The sequence below is a fragment of the Lepidochelys olivacea genome (genome assembly GCF_965140295.1).
Source record: "Lepidochelys olivacea isolate rLepOli2 genome assembly, chromosome: 8".
Classification (NCBI taxonomy): Eukaryota; Metazoa; Chordata; order Testudines; family Cheloniidae; genus Lepidochelys; species Lepidochelys olivacea.
The window spans coordinates 84,967,763-84,989,005 of NC_140418.1; the positions used below are offsets into that span (position 1 = coordinate 84,967,763).

The 21,243-nt window shown below is 42.8% G+C and overlaps 1 protein-coding gene across 3 annotated transcripts in view; it reads left to right on the forward strand.

The window, feature by feature from the left end:
- Positions 1–21,243, forward strand: part of SLC44A5 (solute carrier family 44 member 5) — a 184,956-nt gene that overhangs the window by 146,664 nt on the left and 17,049 nt on the right. For all 3 annotated transcript variants that reach the window (XM_084637904.1, XM_084637902.1, XM_084637903.1), the window contains exons 7-18: positions 2,196–2,256; positions 3,440–3,563; positions 4,925–5,008; positions 6,591–6,703; positions 7,317–7,448; positions 9,319–9,418; positions 12,619–12,711; positions 14,297–14,384; positions 15,928–16,190; positions 17,068–17,162; positions 17,613–17,716; positions 20,116–20,189. In XM_084637904.1, coding sequence (XP_084494030.1) covers positions 2,196–2,256; positions 3,440–3,563; positions 4,925–5,008; positions 6,591–6,703; positions 7,317–7,448; positions 9,319–9,418; positions 12,619–12,711; positions 14,297–14,384; positions 15,928–16,190; positions 17,068–17,162; positions 17,613–17,716; positions 20,116–20,189 — 1,331 coding nt within the window. The remainder of the gene's footprint in view (positions 1–2,195; positions 2,257–3,439; positions 3,564–4,924; positions 5,009–6,590; positions 6,704–7,316; positions 7,449–9,318; positions 9,419–12,618; positions 12,712–14,296; positions 14,385–15,927; positions 16,191–17,067; positions 17,163–17,612; positions 17,717–20,115; positions 20,190–21,243) is intronic.

Below are 21,243 nucleotides of genomic sequence, written 5' to 3' on the forward strand. Positions count from 1 at the left end.
CATTGGAAACACAGTGGATGCAGCCAAAGCATTCAAATGTATAGTGACTGAACAGCACATGTATGAGTGGAGTGGGCTAGCTGGCTACCAAGATAGCCCTGGAAAATATGTCCTGCCCTGAAATGTGACTACCTGTCTGGAATTCCTGCTTCAAGAAAAGTTTGCAGCTATCAGCACCCAGGATTGAGTCAGAATCCATGAGGGAATCAGTAGGATCCTGAGTCAGCTTCCACATGGCTTACCCTGTTATGGCTGCAAGCAAACACACAGAACTTCACAGCTTTCCTCCTCTGCCCCCCGGCATGTTTCTGGACAAAAATTCAAACCCAAGTTGAATTTGGCACAATTGATTTTGTCACCTATGGACTGCATGGACTGTCTCTAATTGAAATGGACTGAATGGGAGTCAAGCTACTGGCATACAATCTGCCATTAGCAGGATGCATGCTCGTAGCCGTGACATCCAGTAATTTTTGCATTGGTTCATAGAATGGAAATTCCTCCTATTACTGTATTAATAAAATTAAAATGGAGCCAGAAACTCACTTCGCTCAGGGACAGGTTCTGTCCCTTCTGTGTCTGGTGCATGCTCTGCAGTGGGCTGTTTGTCGGAGCGGGGCATCAAGCACCTTCTCCGAGTATGGGGCCCAGGATGTGCTGCTGCTCCAGCTCCAAAACCTCTTCTGGGGCTGGTTTCAGGAACAGACTTTACTGTCCTCACTCAGCACCTGCTGCTGGCTTCCATCAGTCCCCATCAGCCATCCTGTCTGACCAGGTCATCGTGCACCACCATTGGCTCCATGCTCAGAGCAGTGCCCAGCACCTGGTCCAACTCCTCATAAAATAGGCATGATTTTGGTGAGTTGCCCGAGGTGCAGTTCTGGTCCCTGGTTTTCCCGTACTCAGTTTTGAGCCACTCAGTCCACTCCATGCACTGGTCACTAGTGCAGTAAAGTTGCTACAGTGCCAGTTTCTTTGCTGGTATGCATGATCGTTCCTGGTACTCTTACAAACGCCCACTGTTGTGCTGGCCTCTCATCAGAGATTTACCAAAATCTGGCTGTGCTCCTGTGACCATAAAGCAATGTGCTATGCAAAAGGCTGTTTCTGTTCAGCCTCTGTTGCAAGCACAGAAGGCTTTCCGATGGCGTGATTGCAGCTCGTTCGTCAGAAGTGGATGGAAGGGTTAACGCTGACTCACCAACCTGCAGTGCACCAAGTGGAGCGGGGGTTGCATCCATTTTCACTGAAGTCAGTTGAAGATTCTTGGGATAGAGAGGAGAAAGGAAGTTGGTCCATGACATTGTGGGATACTTTTGGCAGACTCCCAGGACCTGGGGTTGGGGGTGGGCTGATTCTATACTGCAAAGTAAAAGGGGTCAAACTCTGGGTCCTGGCTTGACTGGGCTTGGCCCCTCCTCCTCAACAGGGTCTTAAGACCATAGGTCTGAGCCTGAGACTGATAGATTTGTGTGTAGACTGAATGCGGGATTTGGGCTCAAGCCTGACTCTAAGCTTGGGCTTGCATTGCAGTTTAAATATACCCAGAGAAGTCAATTTTCTCCAGTATATAGGTTTAGGCTGCAATGATCCACAGTGGAGGAGGAGAGCTCTGATTAGTACTAACAATTTCCCCTTCATCCTAGAGAGTTTTATGTCTGAATCAGCAGGCGCTGTAGTAAGTCACCTGCAGCTTCTCACTCAATTTTTTTAGCCAGGGAATTACGCCAGCTTTGCAATAAGACGACCATTTTGAAATACCATGGGTTTGCATTTGAACATACCTTAATATTCCTCCCACAATAAGAGCACCTAGCAACTCTAACATCAGCCTGGAGTTAAATGTACTAATTCTGTTATAATAAACTTTTTTTTCTATGAGAGACAAAAACACCTGCCGAAGCACCATTAGTTGATAGGCAGGTCTGATGCCTTCTGTTTTTATCTTATTACCATTCGAAAAGCCAGAAGCATATTTTATTCCTGATCCATGACTGTCCAAGGATGGTTAGGTCTCTTGCTTTCATCCTGTGAGTGTCAGGCAGATGCACCAGTCAAATCATGCCAAAAGATTAAGACACAAATGAGGGAAAATGGGACATTTTCTTGATTGTAAAGATTTCTCAGATTGAGTGGGTTTTATTTGTTCTGCATTGTATTCTCCAATTCCTCTTTTTGGGTTTATTTTCTTTTAGTCTGTTGCTCAAGTGATCCGTGATGAAGATTGCCCTTCAATGATCATTCCAAGCAGGCCTTGTGAGTAGTTATACTTTTTGCACATGTCTCAGCAGAGGATTGGTGTGTATGTTGTTAACGTGCAGCTTCACTCTGAAAGGAGATCCTGGTGTTGTCATGATGAGGCTCTGCATTGACTGTCAGTAACGGCCCAATCAATGTTACGCTGTATAAAAGTATAAAGATGGTTTTTTCTATCTTCCAGCTGTGAAAACTCAACCTGAGATCAGGTCAAGCTGGGTTCTTTCTGCCTCATGAGTCATCCCCAGTAATGAGGACTCTGCAGACTAAATTATGCACGTGGGCAAGCAACCCTATTGTCTTTGGTTAACAGCATAGCTACAGTAAGGGCATAATATGGCCCTGTATTTGGAGTTTAGATGAGTCTAATTAGGATCTAACCTTCTATAGCTCTACAGGTTCTGCAGGGTAAAAAGGGAGCATTGTGTCTCTGAATACATACACTGCGTTCTAGTGCTAATCCCAGAGTCCCCTTGTTCCAAGGAGTGTTTAATTATTTAGCCACTATGGAACAGCATCAACAGGAGAGACTGAGAGAAAGCCCCACATCAGAGTATTGCTTAGCTGAGTAGTCAAAGCATTTTTCTGATCCCTGTTCAAATCCTTTCCTCCCCTCATGCTGCTGTGGGAATTGAACCTGGGCCTCCCAGGTGAGTGCTCTAACCTCTGGGCTAGAAGTTATGGTGTGGGCAGTGATAGCGGCACCACCTCCTCCTTCTCTGGTCTGGTCGATGGCCTCTGAGCACACTGGGCCCCCAGGGTGAGATAGGCTGGGGGGGGGTGTACCTTTACCTGATTTGTGGATTGTGCTGGGGCTTAGGTGGAAGATAGGTGTCTGGACACCTACAGGGAGATAGCAGTGTGCATGGCCAGAGGCAGAAATTTAGGCAGGGAAGGAACTTTTACAATGAAAATTTAGGCGCTAAATGAGTATAGGCTACAAGGTTAAGCAGCAGGCAAGAGGGGATTTTTTGGATTGTAATGGTGCCTAAAACTGGGACTTAGGCACCTAGATCTGGTGTTTAGGTGACGGAATACCTTTGTGGATCTGGGCCTCACTACCGATCTGAAATGATTTACACACAGCAAATCACGAACTTGATGGCAAAACCCCATAATTTTAAAGTGGAGTTTGATGATAAATAAACATATGTTTTTACCCACGGTTTTCATTACTTAACAGTTCTTAAAAGATGCTTTCCTGACTTCTCCACGAAGAACGGGATTTTGACGGTGGCAAATCAGACGACATTCAAAGATGGAAGAGGGAAAACAAGAAATGTAACTGATCTCAGGGAAGCTGCAAAGTAGGTTCTTCCTTCCTCTCGTGCTTTTCATTTATGTGATACCTTTTGTGTATGTTCCGGGTCAATGAATTAATGTATAGGTAGAAAAGAAATCAAAATCAGTTGTAGCAAATGACTGAAATTAACCAAGTGAGACATTGTAATGAAGTGCTTTTAAAATTCTATATGAGGAAACTAGCAAAGGATTTTTTTTAAAGAGTGCTTTTCCATTTAATTTGGAGGTGTGTTGTTTGTGGCTGATTGTCAGCTTAGTTTTGTTATTTTATTAGTTCTCTCTGTGGAAGGTTAGCTTCAAACAGAGCAAGGAGTATAAATCCTAATGCTTGAGGAGACAAACCACTCACCGAGGCTATCCCTGCCAACAGTCCTGGGAGCAGATACTCATTGACACCAATGGAGCTATGACAGTTTACACCAGCTGAAGGTCTGCTCTCTGGTTTTTAATACCTGTCCCAAGGAGTGGGTATCCTAGCCAATGATGTGGGACTGGTAGCATGTGGGAATCTATCAAACCTCTCCAGGTAAAAAACTAGCATCTCCCATGCCGGGCCTGAGCTAGGAGAAGAGGGAACTTTCAGAGCAGCTTCTCCAACCTCCATCAAGTCCCCATTCAGACTGGGACCAGAGGGCACCCCCTTTCCTTTCCCTCAAACCTAGCAATGCCCCCTCTCGCCTCACCAATGCTGACTCCAGACCCCACAGTTTATCAAGCCCCCTACTCCAGCTGTCCCCAGCTATCATAAAACCCTAGCTTTATTTCTTCCTAGCATTGTCCTAGGAAAATGTTTTAATGTTGGCAACTATTCTAGGGTTAGGAAAAAAAATTCCCCTATGGGCAGGTTATTGTTTTACTGTTTGCTATGCATTTTTTTTTGTTTTGTTTTGTTTTTCGTCTTTGGTACTGGTAACATTGGAACCACTATTGTATGGCTTCTGGGGGTTTACGGCAGATCTTACTACCAGCTGATGACATCTTTGTGATGTAATAAGTTATTGCGTCTGCTGATACTAATGTTATTTAGAGCTTTTTATTATATTCTTTTTCCTAGAGCTGTACGAATGTTAACAGTTTGGGGGGCCTTCCACCCTCAGGGGAATTTCCTTCCCAATCAAATATTACTGTAACTGATGTTTGTTTATGCACAAAACCTGAGCTACAGCATTGTAATGTAACTTTATTACTGGCAATGACATTTCAAACTCTGTTTTGCTGAAAAAACAAATGCTACAAATAGAGGCATGTTCTAAAAATGCTTTGTGGCATAACTTATATTTTGTTAGTACATTAATGACCTATTTGCTGCTTAAATAAGATCTGTAGTATCCCATATAAACTAAACTTTTTTTCTGTATTGCTTAAGTGGTATCAATAATGTCCTTGATGCAAGATCAGTTGGGATGAAAATTTTTGAAGACTATGCCAGTTCCTGGCATTGGATTTTAATGTAAGTTTATTTACAGATATTCCTGGCTCCTATACTTTGTACCTTCCCAGGTATGAATGGAAAAGAACTATTCATTTATGTGTACGTCTGATATCCTACTGTTAAACTCCAAGAGTCTCCTCTTATCACATACTTGTATCATGCACTTTTCATAGATCTTATACACAATGTGAGGCTAATCCTTTATGCTGCTATGTTATCTATAACTACAGCCTCACATCAGCCTGTGGTAGATCTACAAGAGATTTGGGCATTTTACCACATACAGAAATCAGGGCCCCAACCTCCAAATAGTCCAGCTATTTTTGAGGAGGAAATTTTTGAATGATGAACCATTCAGTGAGAAAGCAGGAGATGTCATCTGGTGAATTTTGGAAAGGAAGTAACCACGCAGGGCAGAGAGGAGCTTTATGAATGCCTCGTGCAGGTTATGGGGAAGAGATCTCCAAAGCAAGCTGTAGCTCTTTCCTTTTCACTGTCTGCTGCACAGTTGTTAGGTTTACAAGCCCAATGGCTTACCCATCACAGTCATGTGGTCCTGAGTCTGATCAGTCTCACATCTTTGATAACCAGCTAGGTGAGTGGGGACATTTCAGAGAGCAATCACTAAATAAACTCTAAATTAATGGTTATGGATTTTGTATTTCAGTGGGTATATCTTCAAAGTCCAGGGTTCGTAATCATTTATTTTGTTTCGGCTTCTACTAAAGTCATCACAAAATGAAATATTTTACTGGTGTGTCCCACTTGACTGCATGTTGGGAATATATGTAAGAGGAGACTGGCTGTTATCTCCTCTGGCTGTACACTCAGATACCTGTGTGCGAGTAAAGGGTTTACACAGCCATCATTGTTTATTTTTTTTCCTCTGTGACTTGCATGCTGCGAATGAAACCAGAATTCACACTGCCTTACCACTGATTTGAGTAGGCTAAAGGAAGATACTCACTGGATAGCTGTTTTTTCCCAATTGCACTGCTGATAGGTCACTGCCAATGTCAGCTTTTATCTTCTTTCTTTTTAGTGCACATTTTCTTCCCAGCTCCGATGCACTACACATGACTTGTTTGGAAGGATAGAAAGGGAAGTGTTTTATTCTCAAATTCAAAATCCCTATCCCTTTTTAAAAAGGATGTTCTTATTTAAGAACCTCAATTAAACTAACCACACATGTACACATCTTTCCAGTTTGACACTTCTCTACTCTTGCCTATCCACAGCCTGAAGACATCACTGACTCAGAACCTCAGCTGGTGTAAATCAGCACAGTCACTGCAATGAAGCTATGCCAGTTTACACCAGCTAAGGAGCTGGCCCATCATTTATAAATGTGTCTATGAAATGTAATCATACTGCCTAGAAACTTATCGCCCAACAGACTGGTTTCCAATAGTTGATGGTATCCAAACTTTAAAACACTCACCCACTCATTAGACTTTCAGAAGGAGTTTAGAATAAAATTTTAGACCTGTCATTCTGTAGCATGTGAAAGAGTGACCCTCCTTTTGTAGTAAATAGAATGTGCAAGCAGGAGGGATGCTCATGCCTATTTCCCTTATGTTCATGTCTCCTGTCTTTCCAGTGGTCTGTTCATTGCAATGATTGTCAGCCTGCTCTTCCTTGTGCTCCTGAGGTTCACAGCAGGGGTCCTCTTCTGGATTTTCATCCTTGGCGTGATTGGAATTATAGGATATGGTAGGTGATAGCTCCTACACTCTCTAACGAAGAACTGCTGAGAGATTTTGTTCTTACTGTTGATGTTTGTACAAGGAAATCTGTGGATAGCTCAGTGGTTTGAGCATTGGCCTGCTAAGCCCAGGGTTGTGAGTTCAATCCTTGAGGAGGCCATTTAGGGATTTGGGGCAAAAATTGGGGATTGGTCCTGCTTTGAGCAGGGGGTTGGACTAGATGACCTCCTGAGGTCCCTTCCAATCCTGATATTCTATGATTCTATGAATTACTGCCAATTAAATTTAACTTAATCAGGTGAAATATTGTGTAGGTTTGACAGGGTCTTGAGGGTTTTTTTCTTTAAAGAAACTTCTACTGTGGCCCTGAACTTGCAAGCGTTTGCCACCAGGTGTATTGCCTTGGGGCTACTCACCCATGTGTAAGTGCTGGCTGGATTAGGCTTTCTGTATTTGCACCATGATTTCTTTTTTGTTCATGTGGGTTTATAAGCCACTAGTCTCATGATCACCTGTAGTTTTTGCCTGTATGGCATGTTGAAGGCAAAAAACCCGAAGGCTCATTCATGTTTACAGACTCTTCAGAAACACTCAGCTCTTACTGGTTTATTTTTCTAAAGGTATCTGGCATTGTTACTGGGAGTATGATCATCTTCAGGGGACACCTGGATCTGACCTCACGATCTATGATATTGGCTTCCAGACTGACTTCAGAGTGTACCTGCAGCTGAGGCAAACATGGTTAGCATTTAGTAAGTGCCTTTTAAAATTACTCTCTGTAAATGCTTAACCAGGAGAACGAATCATCAGCTGTTTTGTGCCACCTATGAAGTACTCCTTTTTACAGATGCTGAACAAATATCTTCCTTTATATATATTTCTGGGATCTCAGTGCAGTGAAGGTTTTTTATTATATTGTGCCATTTTCAGGATTACTAGTTTATCTGGCCTAGAAGTTGGTCTAATCAAACTACTAACAAATGTGGAAAACACGCACAACTGGTAGAATACCACTCTTGTTATGATGTCCCCCTTTGTCTTATTGGTGGTGGTGAGGGAGAAGGGTTTGACTTGATTAGCAGAGAGCAAGACACTCGCTGGGATTCTGGCCAGGTTGCAGGGGAGAGGGGATTTGCCTTTCCCCATCCATCCATGTATCATTCCTTCTGTATGGGTACCACATGCAGTTTAAAGGGAGGAAGGGGTGAAGTGGTAGATGAGGGTCGAGTGGGCCATTGTCTGCATGACTGGCCAGTTTAGGAGAGGTGGCTGACCATGATTGGTCAGCTGCACTCCACCCCCATTGGCAAGTGCCCAAGCAACACCCTCCCTTTGGGAGTTATTGGGGCCTGAGGGTAGCAGAACTGGGTTTCCTGCATGCTGTGGGCCTAAGCAGATCAGCCCTCATGGGAAATAATTTTTCCTCTGGACAAAATTGGCCGATCCATGAAAGATTTTTTTTTTTAACTTCCTCACAGCATACGGGAAGCCTGGTTTGGTGGGCACAGCATTTATGGTGTTGTAGCTTTGTGATCAGTGTCAAGCGTGGGGTATCTCCTGGGCTAAACATAAGCACAGGACTCTGGCATCTGCTGGCCAAAGTTTTGTCTTGCTGGGGTAGGGGTGGTCTCTTAGGTCTAGTGTAGACTGAGGCATTTCCCATCTCTGCTCTCATGTCCTTGAGCCAGAGGGATGATAGGGGATCTCATTAACTGTCTGGATACCAGGGGTGATTTAGGCACTGTCTCCCTTACCTCCCTGACTCCAAGTTTTGTGGCTTTGGCATAATGTTATGTCCTCCCACATTGGATCCTTGCTTTGCCTGCTAGGGCTTGCGGTACCATTGATCCCATTGTTAAGCTGATTTAACAAAGCTGCAGTCTGCTGCATAAAACCTATGTGCTGTGTCTCTGTTTACCTGCATGTCTGGGTCAGTGAGCTAATGGGGGCCACTCACCACATGTTGCTGAGGTGAATCTCTTTAAAGTAATGCCCATAGAGAATATTAGTGCTGTACCATGTGTCCCTATTCCCTCCTTGTACCTCAGTGAGATGCTGGCTTGCCCTGTATAAAACTGGGCCGTTGACTTCAATGGAATTACTTCTGCATGACACCAGTGTAAGGGAGATGAGAATCAAGCTCTCTTAATTAAAAGGCTGAATGTCCATCTATGTTTTATTCTTTTTCCTATGTCAAGAGACTACAAATTAGCAGCAATATAGTATAACCATTGAAAAATGCTTGTTTCTGAATAGCCGAAGTTTACTTTAATGGAGTGCATTAAGGATAAATGATATTTTATGCTAAGTGCTACAGACATATGTTTTTAAATAGATGATTATATCTGTGAACTGTCTGACATTGCAATGCTCCACTTTCCTTTGTAAATTACAAACACTAATGTCATCTGTCAAGGCTAGCAACTTCTGTGGGATTTCCCAAGAATGTATTAAATGGGGATTGAAAGTTAGCCTTTGCAGTCAGAGAGAGAGCAAGCATGTTCTAACATAGGGTTTCTTGGCATTCATGACCAGGATTGTAAAGTACAAGTGGGAAACCACCGATGTAGAAAGGCAGCATGTTGGTTTGATTTTTGGTTAGTTTAATTTTCTTGCTTGCAGTGATAATACTTTGTATTGTGGAAGTCTTCATCATACTGATGCTGATCTTCCTGAGGAATCGGATCCGGATTGCTATTGCACTCTTGCAGGAAGGGAGTAGGTATGTTTCTCTGATTTATTGATTTTTTAAAAAAATTGTAATACCCTCCTTGTTGTATTCTGTTGGGACTTGATCCTGCACTGCCTGGGGCAGAATACGGGGGATAAAAGCACAAGGGGAAAAGTGCTAAACAATCCAGGAAGTGCAGGGCTGGCTGATCCTGCATGAATGAGAGTGTGGCTTTATGGCTGCTAGGTTACTCCTGCCTAGTAGCAGTAGGAGGGGCTCATAGGAGAATGTGTAACTAGGCACATAATTTGCATGCTGAGGGAGTACACGCAAGTCCTTCTATTCTCAGACACACCTATTCTCTGCCCCCACCTCTTCACATTTTAAGGTAGCAGACATACAAAGGTCTTCAAAGATATGTTCATTCAGCACAGAGGACTACATCTAGTGTTGAATCTTGCTTGTGCCAACATGGAGCTTCCTTTCATACTTGCAAAGGGAGCATAAAAACCTAATGTGCACCAGACAAGAGCTTGTAGGATCAAGACCTCAGCATCCATTGTATATAGGGTCAAGTCTCATTGGCAGCTAGCAGTAGGATTTTCAAAAGTGTCGCAGTGACTTAGGAGCCCAGTCCTGTTGATTGAGGCACTTTTGAAAATCCCAAAAATTTGATTATGCAGAGAAAGTGCCATTTGAGAGTAAATATCTTTTAAATGTCTCCTTGAAACATTGGGATGGTTACTGTGAGGGGTTTAACCGTATTTTTTAGAGTTGGGTGTGTGGGGTGAGGAGCTTGATATAATCCATTCGGAAGGCTTAGATCCACCCTGCAACTTAGCTGACTGTTATATGGTGAAAAAAGTAACTAACAAGGGTCAAATTTTGCCTTCAGATCCAGGTGTGTTATACTTATTGATTTCAGTTTTTGCTCAGATGAATTAGTGTCAGAGATATTATGATGTGCAGTAATAGAGTAGTTAACACGTCTTCCTTTTAACAATCTCACAGGCAGTTTCCAGGTTGCAATTTATAACTTTCCTGCATTTACTTGGTCCTTCTATTAAACACAGTGCATCAAATTCTCTCTGTTGCACCAATTGACTTTGATAGAGTAGTGCCAGTGTAAATGAGGACAGATTTTTGGGTCAAGCGGTGGGCTACACAAGAACAGAATTTAGTATAGAGAGCTAGTAGGTGGTTGGTAGTCACAGTGCTACCAAATTCATCAGAGCAGTGCCGAATATGAATATGAATTGTGACCACTTCCCTTCCCTGATTTTTCTTTTACATTCCTTGGCATCCCAGTGCCTGTAATATCAGGACTTAGGGAGTCTTTTGTGGAATTCGGGAAAGCTAAAGTTCCATAATTAACCCACTTATTTCCCATTCTACAGCTATGTATGCAGGAAATAGCAGTCAGTTTTGGCAGCGCTGCTCTCTATCCTTTGGATCCTGTACATTATAATTCAGAAACATTTTACACACTAAGACACTTTTATTCAAAAATGTGACAGATAGAAACACTTCAGAAATTTCATAAACTTCCTGCTGGGAGGTAATAACATCCTCTAGTTTTTTAGCTACACTGAAAGGTCACTTGAGGGCAATACTTTTACACTCATGTTTAACGCATGAGGTGAAACACTGTAAGTAATGACGGTACACCTAACAGACCATGCCCTGTATTCAGGATGATGGAAAATAAGTTGCTAATGACTGGGAATCAAATTATTTTTTTTAGTACAGTTCAACTATTCTTTCAGTAAAATTAAAATTTATAATAGTAATCAGCTGTTTGGAATCCATTGACAGCATAGTTAACAAGCAGTTTGTTAGAGTAAACTGTCTGTGGCTTCACTGTTAACTAACAAGCCTCTCATTAACTGCTGAAAACTACTGATTTGTGATTATTTCTTAAATAGCATAAAATCATGCATGTCTGTATGACTCATAATGCACTTATTGGGCCTGTAGATCCAGGTATGATTTGGCAATAAGAAAACACTACTAGAATGTTGCCATTGACCTTGTTGTCACACAAGATGGGTTAATTTATCCCCAGGGTCGTCTTGTTTAACAGCAGGAGTGGAGTAAATTTGTCTTTCATTTACTTTCTGGGAACTGGCTCCTGGAAGGCAGCTGGCAGCAGGAGTGAACAAGTCAGGGGAGAAGCACAATGGGAATTGGGGGAAGAAAAAGCAGAGGGAGAAGGGAGAGTGGAATGGTCAGAGGAGCGCGTCAGGGAACTGCTAAAAGGAGAGGTTCAGAAGGAATGGGATGAGGTGGATTGGGGGAATGTAAAGGAAAATGGGAGAGCCATGTAATCAATCCACATGCTTTAGACAACATGCAGTGAGCTGCCTGTACAATTATTTCCTATCCCATCACCGCAGTATCTAAGAACTCATTATTCCCCTGTGAGATAAGTGCAGTCGTTTTCTAGAGAGGCACTGATGGCTTAAGTAATGTATTTAATGCCACAGAGGGAATCATTGTCAGAGCAGGGATTAGAACACTCAAGTTCCTAGTTACCAGTGTCCACACTCTGACCACACCTTTTACTCACTGGGACTAGTGCCTGGTTTGTCAGCTACTAAAGCACGCACACCCTCCTCCCCTAATAAATACATTACAATGGTGAAGAAGCAAAATGGACTGTGACTCAAGAGAGAAGTAGAATGTCAAGGGTCTAGAGCATGCAATGCTCAGTAGAGCAGAAGGTCCCGGAGCAGACTGGATCTGTGAACACTAGGAAGGAAGGCAGGAGGAAGGATGTATAGGGGAGTTCTAGGATAGGCAGGGGCCAAAGGGAAAGAGCGGGTCTAGGAGTTGAGTAGTTTGGGGACATGGAGAAGACAGGCGGTGGGAGGGGCAGTGTCTGAGGCAGACAGCAGCTCTGGGGATGTGGGAGCAGAATGGGTTTATGACCCGGGATTGAAGGAAGGTAGCAGGGGTAGGACCAGGGAGGGCAAAATCAGCGGAAAGGAGGAGACTGGGAACAGAATACTGCAGAGATTTGAGCAGGGCAGTCAGATGAAGGAGGGAGAGGAGAAGAGACAAAATGAGAAGGTGACAGAAGCGAGGCAGTAAGGAGATGGCACTGGTAGTGCTCTGGGATCCTGGCGCTAGGTGACACCACCAGTATCCGTGAAGAGAGAAGTCAAGGGGTTAATACTAAAGGGCTAATAAAAAGTGACTTTTGTTTTGTTATCGTTCTAGATTTCAACTCTATTTTGTTTCCTTTGTAGGGCTATTGGCTACATAATGTCCACATTATTCTACCCCATTATCACCTTTGTTCTCATTGCAATCTGCATTTCCTATTGGGCAGTGACAGCTGTGTATCCTTCTATATGTCTAAGTATTTGTACCTCATTATCTCGGTAATATCTGAACAGCTCACCAAACAACTGTGTAAATGCTCACATCGGCCTTCACTCTCAATGAGCAGTACATTGGAGGTAGAGCCAAAATCCTTACACAACTGTTTCTGCTAAGGCTCTTCTCTTGATAGCAGATGTGGGATGAAGCCACTGTGGAAACCCACACTTTGCAGTATTGAAATCCCTTTGTGCTTTCTTAGGAGACTCTGAAGAAGACTAACACCAACAGATTGTATTTCTCACAGACATCATCACCTGGAGACATACTTCACACCCACCCTATGTGCCTGACTATTTACACAAGGAATAAATAAATGCACTTTTCTTCTGCCTTCTCCCAAGTGTGCGTGCTTCTCCCAAAGTGGCTGGTGAGAGGCAGAACTGGGGATGGCAGTGATGTTTACACACAGGTGTGTTAGTGTGTTTGTAGATCCAGTGGACAATATGGTGGGAAATGTCCTGCACCTGGATGTGTTGTATTTCTCTCCCTCTCATATCTTATCAAGTGGGTGCATGAGGTGCTGTATGATGCTCCTGTCTCATTGAGCTGTTCTGTTCCATCATGCTGGCTGAGACTGTATTATAACACATTCAGAGAATCATAGACGTTAGAGCAAGCTGTTAGGTCACCTAGTCCATCTCCTCACCAATAAAGGATTCTTCCCTATTGTACACTGGGTTATGGTGTACAAGCAGGACATTATATTTTATTTAAAAAATAACAGTCTTGGGGTGGAATTCCCCCCCAGTGGGCTCAGACAAGGCCCTGTGCACTATTTAAGCTGCATTTAAGTCCTTAAGTCTTAAATGGTACATAGGGCGTTGGGTGAGCCCACTGCACAGGGTTTATTCACCCATAGAGCGTATGGCCTGCACCAGACTTCACGTTCCTTAGCCCTGCTTTCATTGTTTCTTAGTTAATTTGGGAGCTCTTATTTGCTCCCTTGCACTTTGCCATGTTTTTCACTGGCAGCTGCACAGCCTGTTTTGCGCCTCATCCTGCATAACTGCCACCAGCCTCTCCATAAAAACTGCCTGCTACACAGAGGTTTGCCAAGCAGCAGAGGGAGAAGTCAGGAAGCCTTAAAAGTTTCACTGGGTGAAGAAGAGTCTGTTGTTTCTGTTCTGAGCAGTATTAACTCATCCTCTGTTCCCCACTGCAGCAGTCACCGAGCACGGGAGCTGGCCAAGAGCCGCTGGCAGTAGGGTCACCGACTAGTCCATGCTGCCATAGCGATGTGTGCAGAGGGGACTAAGAGTAATGTGGAGGTAGCTCCTTCCCTGAGTCTGGTCAGGGGTGTGCAAGCTTCAGGGCAGGGTTTTCCACAGTTCTCTAGCTTTGAGGAAAATGTAGGTGTTACTTGTTCACCCTTCTGCTTATATGCTGGCCACGTGCGTAGGGGAAGACGTAGTGCTCTAAACCTGAATCTCTCTTCAACCCACACAGGTTTCAGGGTTAGTGGTCCCCTATTATATTGTTAATGTACGATGGAACTTAGGGATCTATGATTCTGAGAGTTCCTCCTTAATACAATTCACTCAGTTTCCTGTCTACATCAGGGGAACCTGTGTATAAAGTAATGGCTAATCAAACGCTGTGCAAGTATGCAAACCTGACCTGTGACCCAGAGGTAAGCATAACTAATAACTGTCTATGGAGGGGAAAAGGAGGGGGCGTGCTAATTATATTAATTTATTGATATTCAGTATATGTGCAATGCTTCTTTAAAGACCATGCATAGTTGTATTCCACTCATTCTTTGTGTTAGGTCACATAATTCTTAGCACTAGGTAGCACTGTGCATGTTCAAAGCACTTAGCAAACACCAGGTAATTAATCCTCCCAACACCCGTGCGAGGAGGATAAGTATTAATAGCTCTGTTCTACAGGTGGGGAAACTGAGACCCAGAGGTAAAGGCTTAAATTTTCAGAAGTGTCCACTCATTTTTGGTGCTTCAATTTTTGGATGCTCAGTTTGAGAGATACCAAAAGTCATCCACAATCAGTGGCCAGTTTTCAAAATTTGGGCCTTAGAGACTTGTCCAATCTGCTGAGCAAGTTAACGGCAGAAACCCAACTGGGTACCACATCTCTCAGTTTGCAATCATATGCTCTTGCTACTAGACAATACTGACTATCATAGCAATAAGGATAAGTTAAGAAAATTTACAAAATGCTTATCAAATCTTTTGGCATTTATTGGGAGCAGTTAGGTCACATTGGGCTCTAACTTTATTTTGGGAGTTCTTCAAACACAAAAAATGTTTATGAAGTCTAACGTCCGTAGAAGTGTTTCCAGATTTTTAAATGCCAATGGAAATAGCTTATTTTAAGTAATAGCATTCCCGTGAAATGCATGCCTCCCAAACACTACAGCACTCTGCTGATGTCTGTAATCAAAGGAGAAAGAATCGTTAAGCCCCAGTCATGCAAAGATTTGTGTATGTGCTTACATTTGTGCATAGTGAGCGGCCCATTGACTAATCACAGAGCATTAAGTTAAGCATATATCCAAGTCTTTTTTAGTATTGGGTTTTTAATAAGGCCCTATTTGAATCATGGGACGATTGTCAAATAATTGCAGCTGAGTTGTGAACAAGACATGGAAAATCGTGGAAAAGTAATAGTGGACCTTTATTAATTGTGGTAATTTGGAAAAGCCAGAGAAGACCTATTCGTTTAAGAAAATTTTGCTGGAACAATATAAACACTCAAGTATTATGTTAAGTATTATGTTGCTAATTTTTTTGATAACCAGACATTTTGCTGCAACTATATGACAGTCATTAATGCATGGGGCTGACAGTAGTGCTCTGTGGTCAGTGACTGACAGCCAGGGCTTTCACTGTCGGCCCTGGGCGGCTGACGGCTGGAGCTCCTGCTGTCAGCCCCGGGCTGCTAACAAAATTGTGGTGAAAGCCTAATATTGCAGGATTCACAACATCCATAATATCACAAATTAAGTAGGGCTTTAGTTTTGAATTATTTAAATGAATTAAAAAACATTTACAGTGTAGTTAGTCTTCCACTTATGGCTCAGGATTGAATGAGTTAGTGAAACATCTATCAGAATATATGAGATTTTTGTCCTCAGCCATTTAATTTCAGAAATTGTCCTGACACATCCTGTTCATTGCTTATGATTATTTTTGTTTGTTTTTCTTTCTAAACAGACTTTTAACACAACCAATGTGACCAAATTATGTGTTGGTGCTCAGTGTACTTTTGCTTTCTATGGGGGAGAAAGCTTCTATCACAAATACATCTTCATCTTTCAACTCTCCAATGCTTTTGTCTTTCTGTGGCTGGTAAACTTTGCAATTGCACTGGGTCAGTGTACCCTTGCTGGTGCCTTTGCCTCTTATTACTGGGCCTTTAGAAAACCTGCTGATATTCCACCATGCCCACTCTTTTCTTCATTTGGACGAGCAATACGGTAAGGATAAGAATCTGGAGTTTAATCTCTTTGTGTTTCCTAGCACTGCTCATAACTCATAAGGAAACAATTTCATTACACTTAGATTATCAAAGGAAAACAATTATGTAGAAAAGCTTAGTCATTAAGGGATCAGTCATCATTACAGACCGGCATTTTGCTTTTGACTTCAGTGGTGTGAGGATCAGATCCAAATTCATTAAGTGCCTGAATTTCAAAAGAGTAGAAGCTCTGAGAAATTGCATGCCTAACTTATACAAGCAATTACTGCACCTGCGTATGCAAATCTGTTATAGTAACCCTCTATGGCTGTTGGACACCTAAAAAATACAAATGATCTTGCTGCGAACACAGTAGGGATGTGTGGATGTACACATTTTTGTGCATGGGTCTTGGCTTTTTACTTTATTGAAAATCAGGAGCATATTGACCTATTGTGTAATTATTAAAAGCACTGTACAGTTTAACTGTAAACCCAATATTTAAATTGGTAAATTTACATTATATCAGTAATGATCTTTAGTTAAAATTAGCAAAGGAAACCACATTATGGATATAAACATTTTTACTACAACACAATTTATACGCCTTTTGTAATTATAGTATCTCTTATTCATGTTGTATCTAGCAGGGCAAATTGTTCAGCTAACACCAGGGTTATTCAGAAGCATTTAGTAGAGGCAACATTTCACAATCTTTCATCAGCATCCAAGTTCTTAGCAAATTTTGCTTTGTTGTTAATCTTTTTCAAAAGATTGTTTGCAGATTTCACAGTTCATAAGATAGTTTATTGTGATATTTGCCAAGGTCAGTTCAGTTACGTATTGCTGTTGTCTCCTGTAACATGGTATAATAATACCGCTTTGTTTTGTATTAGATATCACACAGGTTCACTAGCATTTGGATCATTAATTCTTGCAATAGTCCAGCTGATTAGAATAATCTTGGAGTACCTGGATCACAAGCTGAAAGGTGAGATTTCTGAACTTGCTGTAGAATATTAAGTTAATTATTAATATTCATCTTGTTTTCCTTCCTTTTCCAGAATGGTTCTTCAGCTATAAAACATCTAAGAGGCAAATCTTGGGCTGGTATAAATCACTGTAGTGCCATTTGAAGTCAATGAATCTATGCTGATTTACCCCAGCTGAGTGTTTGTCCTTGAAAGTTTAATATAAGAATTCATGGAGGAGATGCATGTAATATAATGTAGGGCTAGTGGGCGAGACTCACTCTGGAAGGGAGGAGAAAATTGCAACTCCTTGCTCCAGTGATGGGACAGGATTCTATCCTGAGGGAGAGCCGGCAATATTTCAACTACTGACCTATCTCCGTGGATCCAGCCATTGTGCGCAGCCCTCTCATATTTTAAAGAGAACTCATCATGTGTCTGCATGTTCTTCTCTCCCTCCTTTTCCGCAGGTACACAGAACTCCTTTACAAGATTTCTGCTCTGCTGCCTCAAATGCTGTTTTTGGTGTTTGGAAAAATTCATAAAGTTCATAAACAGAAATGCCTACATCATGGTGCGTATTTTCTCTCTCAGCATGTTCTAGCGTCATGCCTGGGGCACTACAATCAGTATCTTAGAGATAAGCCTACACTGCACACCCGTGGCGGGGATATGTAGGGTACATGTTGCTACATGCTGCAGTGACAAGTAGACTGTATATCTTCATAGGGCAGTGAAAGGCTCGGGCAGCTCTCCGATGCCAGAGCCTTTCCCTGTTGCTGGAGCCTTTCACTGCAGTAGGGAAAGTCTTGAGCAGCAGGGAGGCAGCAGGGCACTACACTGCTAAAAATCGCCCTGGAGACCTGGGAGGCACCCCTTGGGTGTGTAGAGAGCCGTGTAGGATACATACCAAGATTGTAGAGTGACTTTACTCACCTAAACTGTGCCTCCCCATCTAAACTGCTGTTTATATTGTGCTGGGGGGCATGCAGTATCTGTACTCTACAAGCCTCCATAAGGAGTGTGCAGTATAGCTGTATCTGCAGTCATCAAGATTTTAATGTTTTGCTCTTCAGCTATGCCAGGCTTAATTTTGGCTACTGTTTGACTCTAGAAGGTAAAGAATTGGATTTTAGTGACTTTGGGGGAATTCATGTGTCCCTGCCCCCAAAATGATAGTATCCTTTTTTCCCCTCCCCCATCCCTCTTTCCCCCCCCCCCCATTCCCCCACCAGTACCCATGAAAAGTGGGGATACAGTATGACTGGTTAACTTCCCTCCCCACCTGCAATTCAAACACTGATTTCAACAGGAATGTCACTACATCCTGCAAACACTGTATACTACATACCGATGTGATGTTTTTGTTAAAATATGCTGCTCTGAATAAGGAAGCTACAGAACACTCAGCACTTGTATTCACCAGTAAAATCATAGAGCCAAATTCTGCCCTCGTTCCAATGCTGTAATTCCAGAGGAGCTGCATTGCTTTCAGGGGAGAGATTCCAGATTTACCCCGTTGTAAATAAGAGCAGAATTCACCCATGTTGTCTTGTTTTGACCTGAAACAATTTCAGTAAAAGTGTTTTGCAGTGTCAGAGCTGTTCTCCGAGGAAGTGACAGTAATGGTTTCATTAAAACCTCATTCACTCCAAAGGGATCTCAGAATTAGTGCAGTCTTCAGGGGAGGAAATTTTTCTTTCTACAGCCTTCTCTGCATGGGGAAAATTGACCAGCATAGCTATTGTGGTATAATTTAACTATTCCAGAATATCTCCCACACGGGGAGACACTGTTCTGGAATGAAAGTGAATTTATTACACTTTGTGAGCTGGGAAATTACTCTGGAATAAAGTCACTTTTTTTCGAGTCTCCACTCAGGCAGCTATTCTACAACAGCTAGTATGAAATAGCTTATTCTGCAGTAGCTATGCTAGCCAATTTTCCAACGTAGACAAAGTCTTGACTTCCGTGTTTTTTAAAAAGCATTTAACAACCTATATTAAAATAATACTGAGGTTGTCCAAGAAAAGCAAGGCATGTCCCTATTAAAGCTGTTGCCCTTCTTTACACCTTTTTGGACACACTGTGCGTTCAGACGTGCAAATGTAAATCCAGATTAACTCAACTAAAGCTAAGTAGAAGTAGCAGTGAGCAGAACCTGGTCCCTGATAATACTGTAGTTTTGCAGCGCTCTGAACAAGCAGGGCCTGTTTTGATCTTGCTCCAATCTTACACTCATGTAACTCTATTGACTTCAGTGGAGTTACTCCTGATCCACTTTGGTGTGAGATCTGAATCATGTCTAGGGCACCTGACCTGTGTAATAAGCAGCATCAAGGGAGAGGGGACAGCCTTACATGGATTTTGTTAGTTTGTGCCTCTACTAGCAAAAGGCCTGAGCTGCAGAGTTGAGATCTGGACTGAATTTCCCCAAAGGTCAGGGGCATTTGGAGCCTGGGTTTTGCTTCAGGCTCATCTATAGCCTTAAACTTATTTTAAAGTAGCTTTCTGCATTCAATTATTGTGCCTAATCCCTGCACAAATCCCAGTAGTGGCTTTAGGTTTGTTTGTGGATGGATAGACCACAACGCTTTTCCCTACATAACCCTCAACTTGCCATCCTTAATTCCTCAAATGTAGGCAAGCTGTGGCAGAGGCTGTGTTCCCCAGCTCCTCTATTTGGAAACCTAAGTATTGTCTCCACCTCTTGCAGGCAGATCACCAGAGCCTCACAAACTGATGATTTGGAGAGGTGGGTGGGCTGGGAGATATTCTGCCACAGTCTGGTGAGAAGTAACAGGAAGCAGGAGGTGTACTGTGGGACGGTTTATGGATATGTGGAGGTGGGTGGGTTTGGTCACAGGTGGGGAAAGAACTATGTAGGGCCCTACATGTGTTAATTTGCAAAGAAAACTTAGGGCTGTCCTTGGTTAACTATATAGTTAACAATCAATTGTTACTGTTTTGCAGATTGCGATATATGGTAAAAACTTCTGCACTTCAGCAAAGGAAGCGTTCTTTCTGCTAATGCGGAACGTGGTGAGGTAAGGGGCCGTGTTTCCTGCTGCTGCTGTTACACTCTGAAAACTCACTTTTTCCCCTAGAAAATTAATTGTAACGGATCCTGCCTTCACACATTGCTCTCCCTTTTAGCAGCTCCTCATGCATCTGGCAAGCCAGAGAGCTAGACAGTCAGTAGCCTGAGCTAGGATGATTTTATTTAACCTGACAGACAGCTTTGCTGTGGGTTAATTGGTTGACATTGTAGGTGGCTAGGCATCCCTGGTAGCAGCAGCGGGGCTGTCTAGAAAGCAGTGGGGCCAACTGAGAACATTTCTATTGATTTATTACACACAATAGAGGGCACCCATTACCGTGGTATCCAGGTGCAGCTTGCAATGCTGAGGTTGAGTTCACATTTTCTAATAAGAGGAACAGCTAGATCTAAGCATCAAAATCCCTGGAAGGAATCTTGGGGAGGGGGTAAGGGGGCTGGGAGGGTGACAAGGAGGGAGGGAATGTTTTTGCTTTTAAAACCAAAGTCTCTAATAGGTGTCTCTCCTGGTGTTGAACCACCACCCTCCGCCCCCTTGCTCCATTGCTCGGGCTGCTGCTGAACTCCTTATGCTAATCAGCACTCCTCTTCAGTGCTCCTGGCTCTTCCTGTAATTGCTGAAGATCAGAAAGAATGGGAGCAGGATGGTGATTAGAACAAGCTCTTAGGTGGAGGCCATGTTGGAGCAACAGGAGGTAGCCTAATTATGAGCAAGAGGCACATTTAAGGAGGTTAGGTAGTTTAAATTATTCAGGAAAGGATAAGAGGACCTGGACGGTGAGGAGCAGTGGGGGAGAGACACTGAAGGAGAAGAGAAAGTGGCCAAAGACTGGGGGAAGGGAGTTTCTAGACAGAGGCAGGAGGAGAGGACTGAGCTGTATGTAAAGATTCCAGGACTTCATGGTGGGTGCAGTCATTCAGTTGTGCACCCCTGTCCATTGCGTACCAGAGTTAAACAAAGGGCTGCATGCTGAGGAGTCTCCACTCCTGTTATTAAAGGATAATACCAGAACAATGTCCCCTCCAATTTGCAATCTCCATAC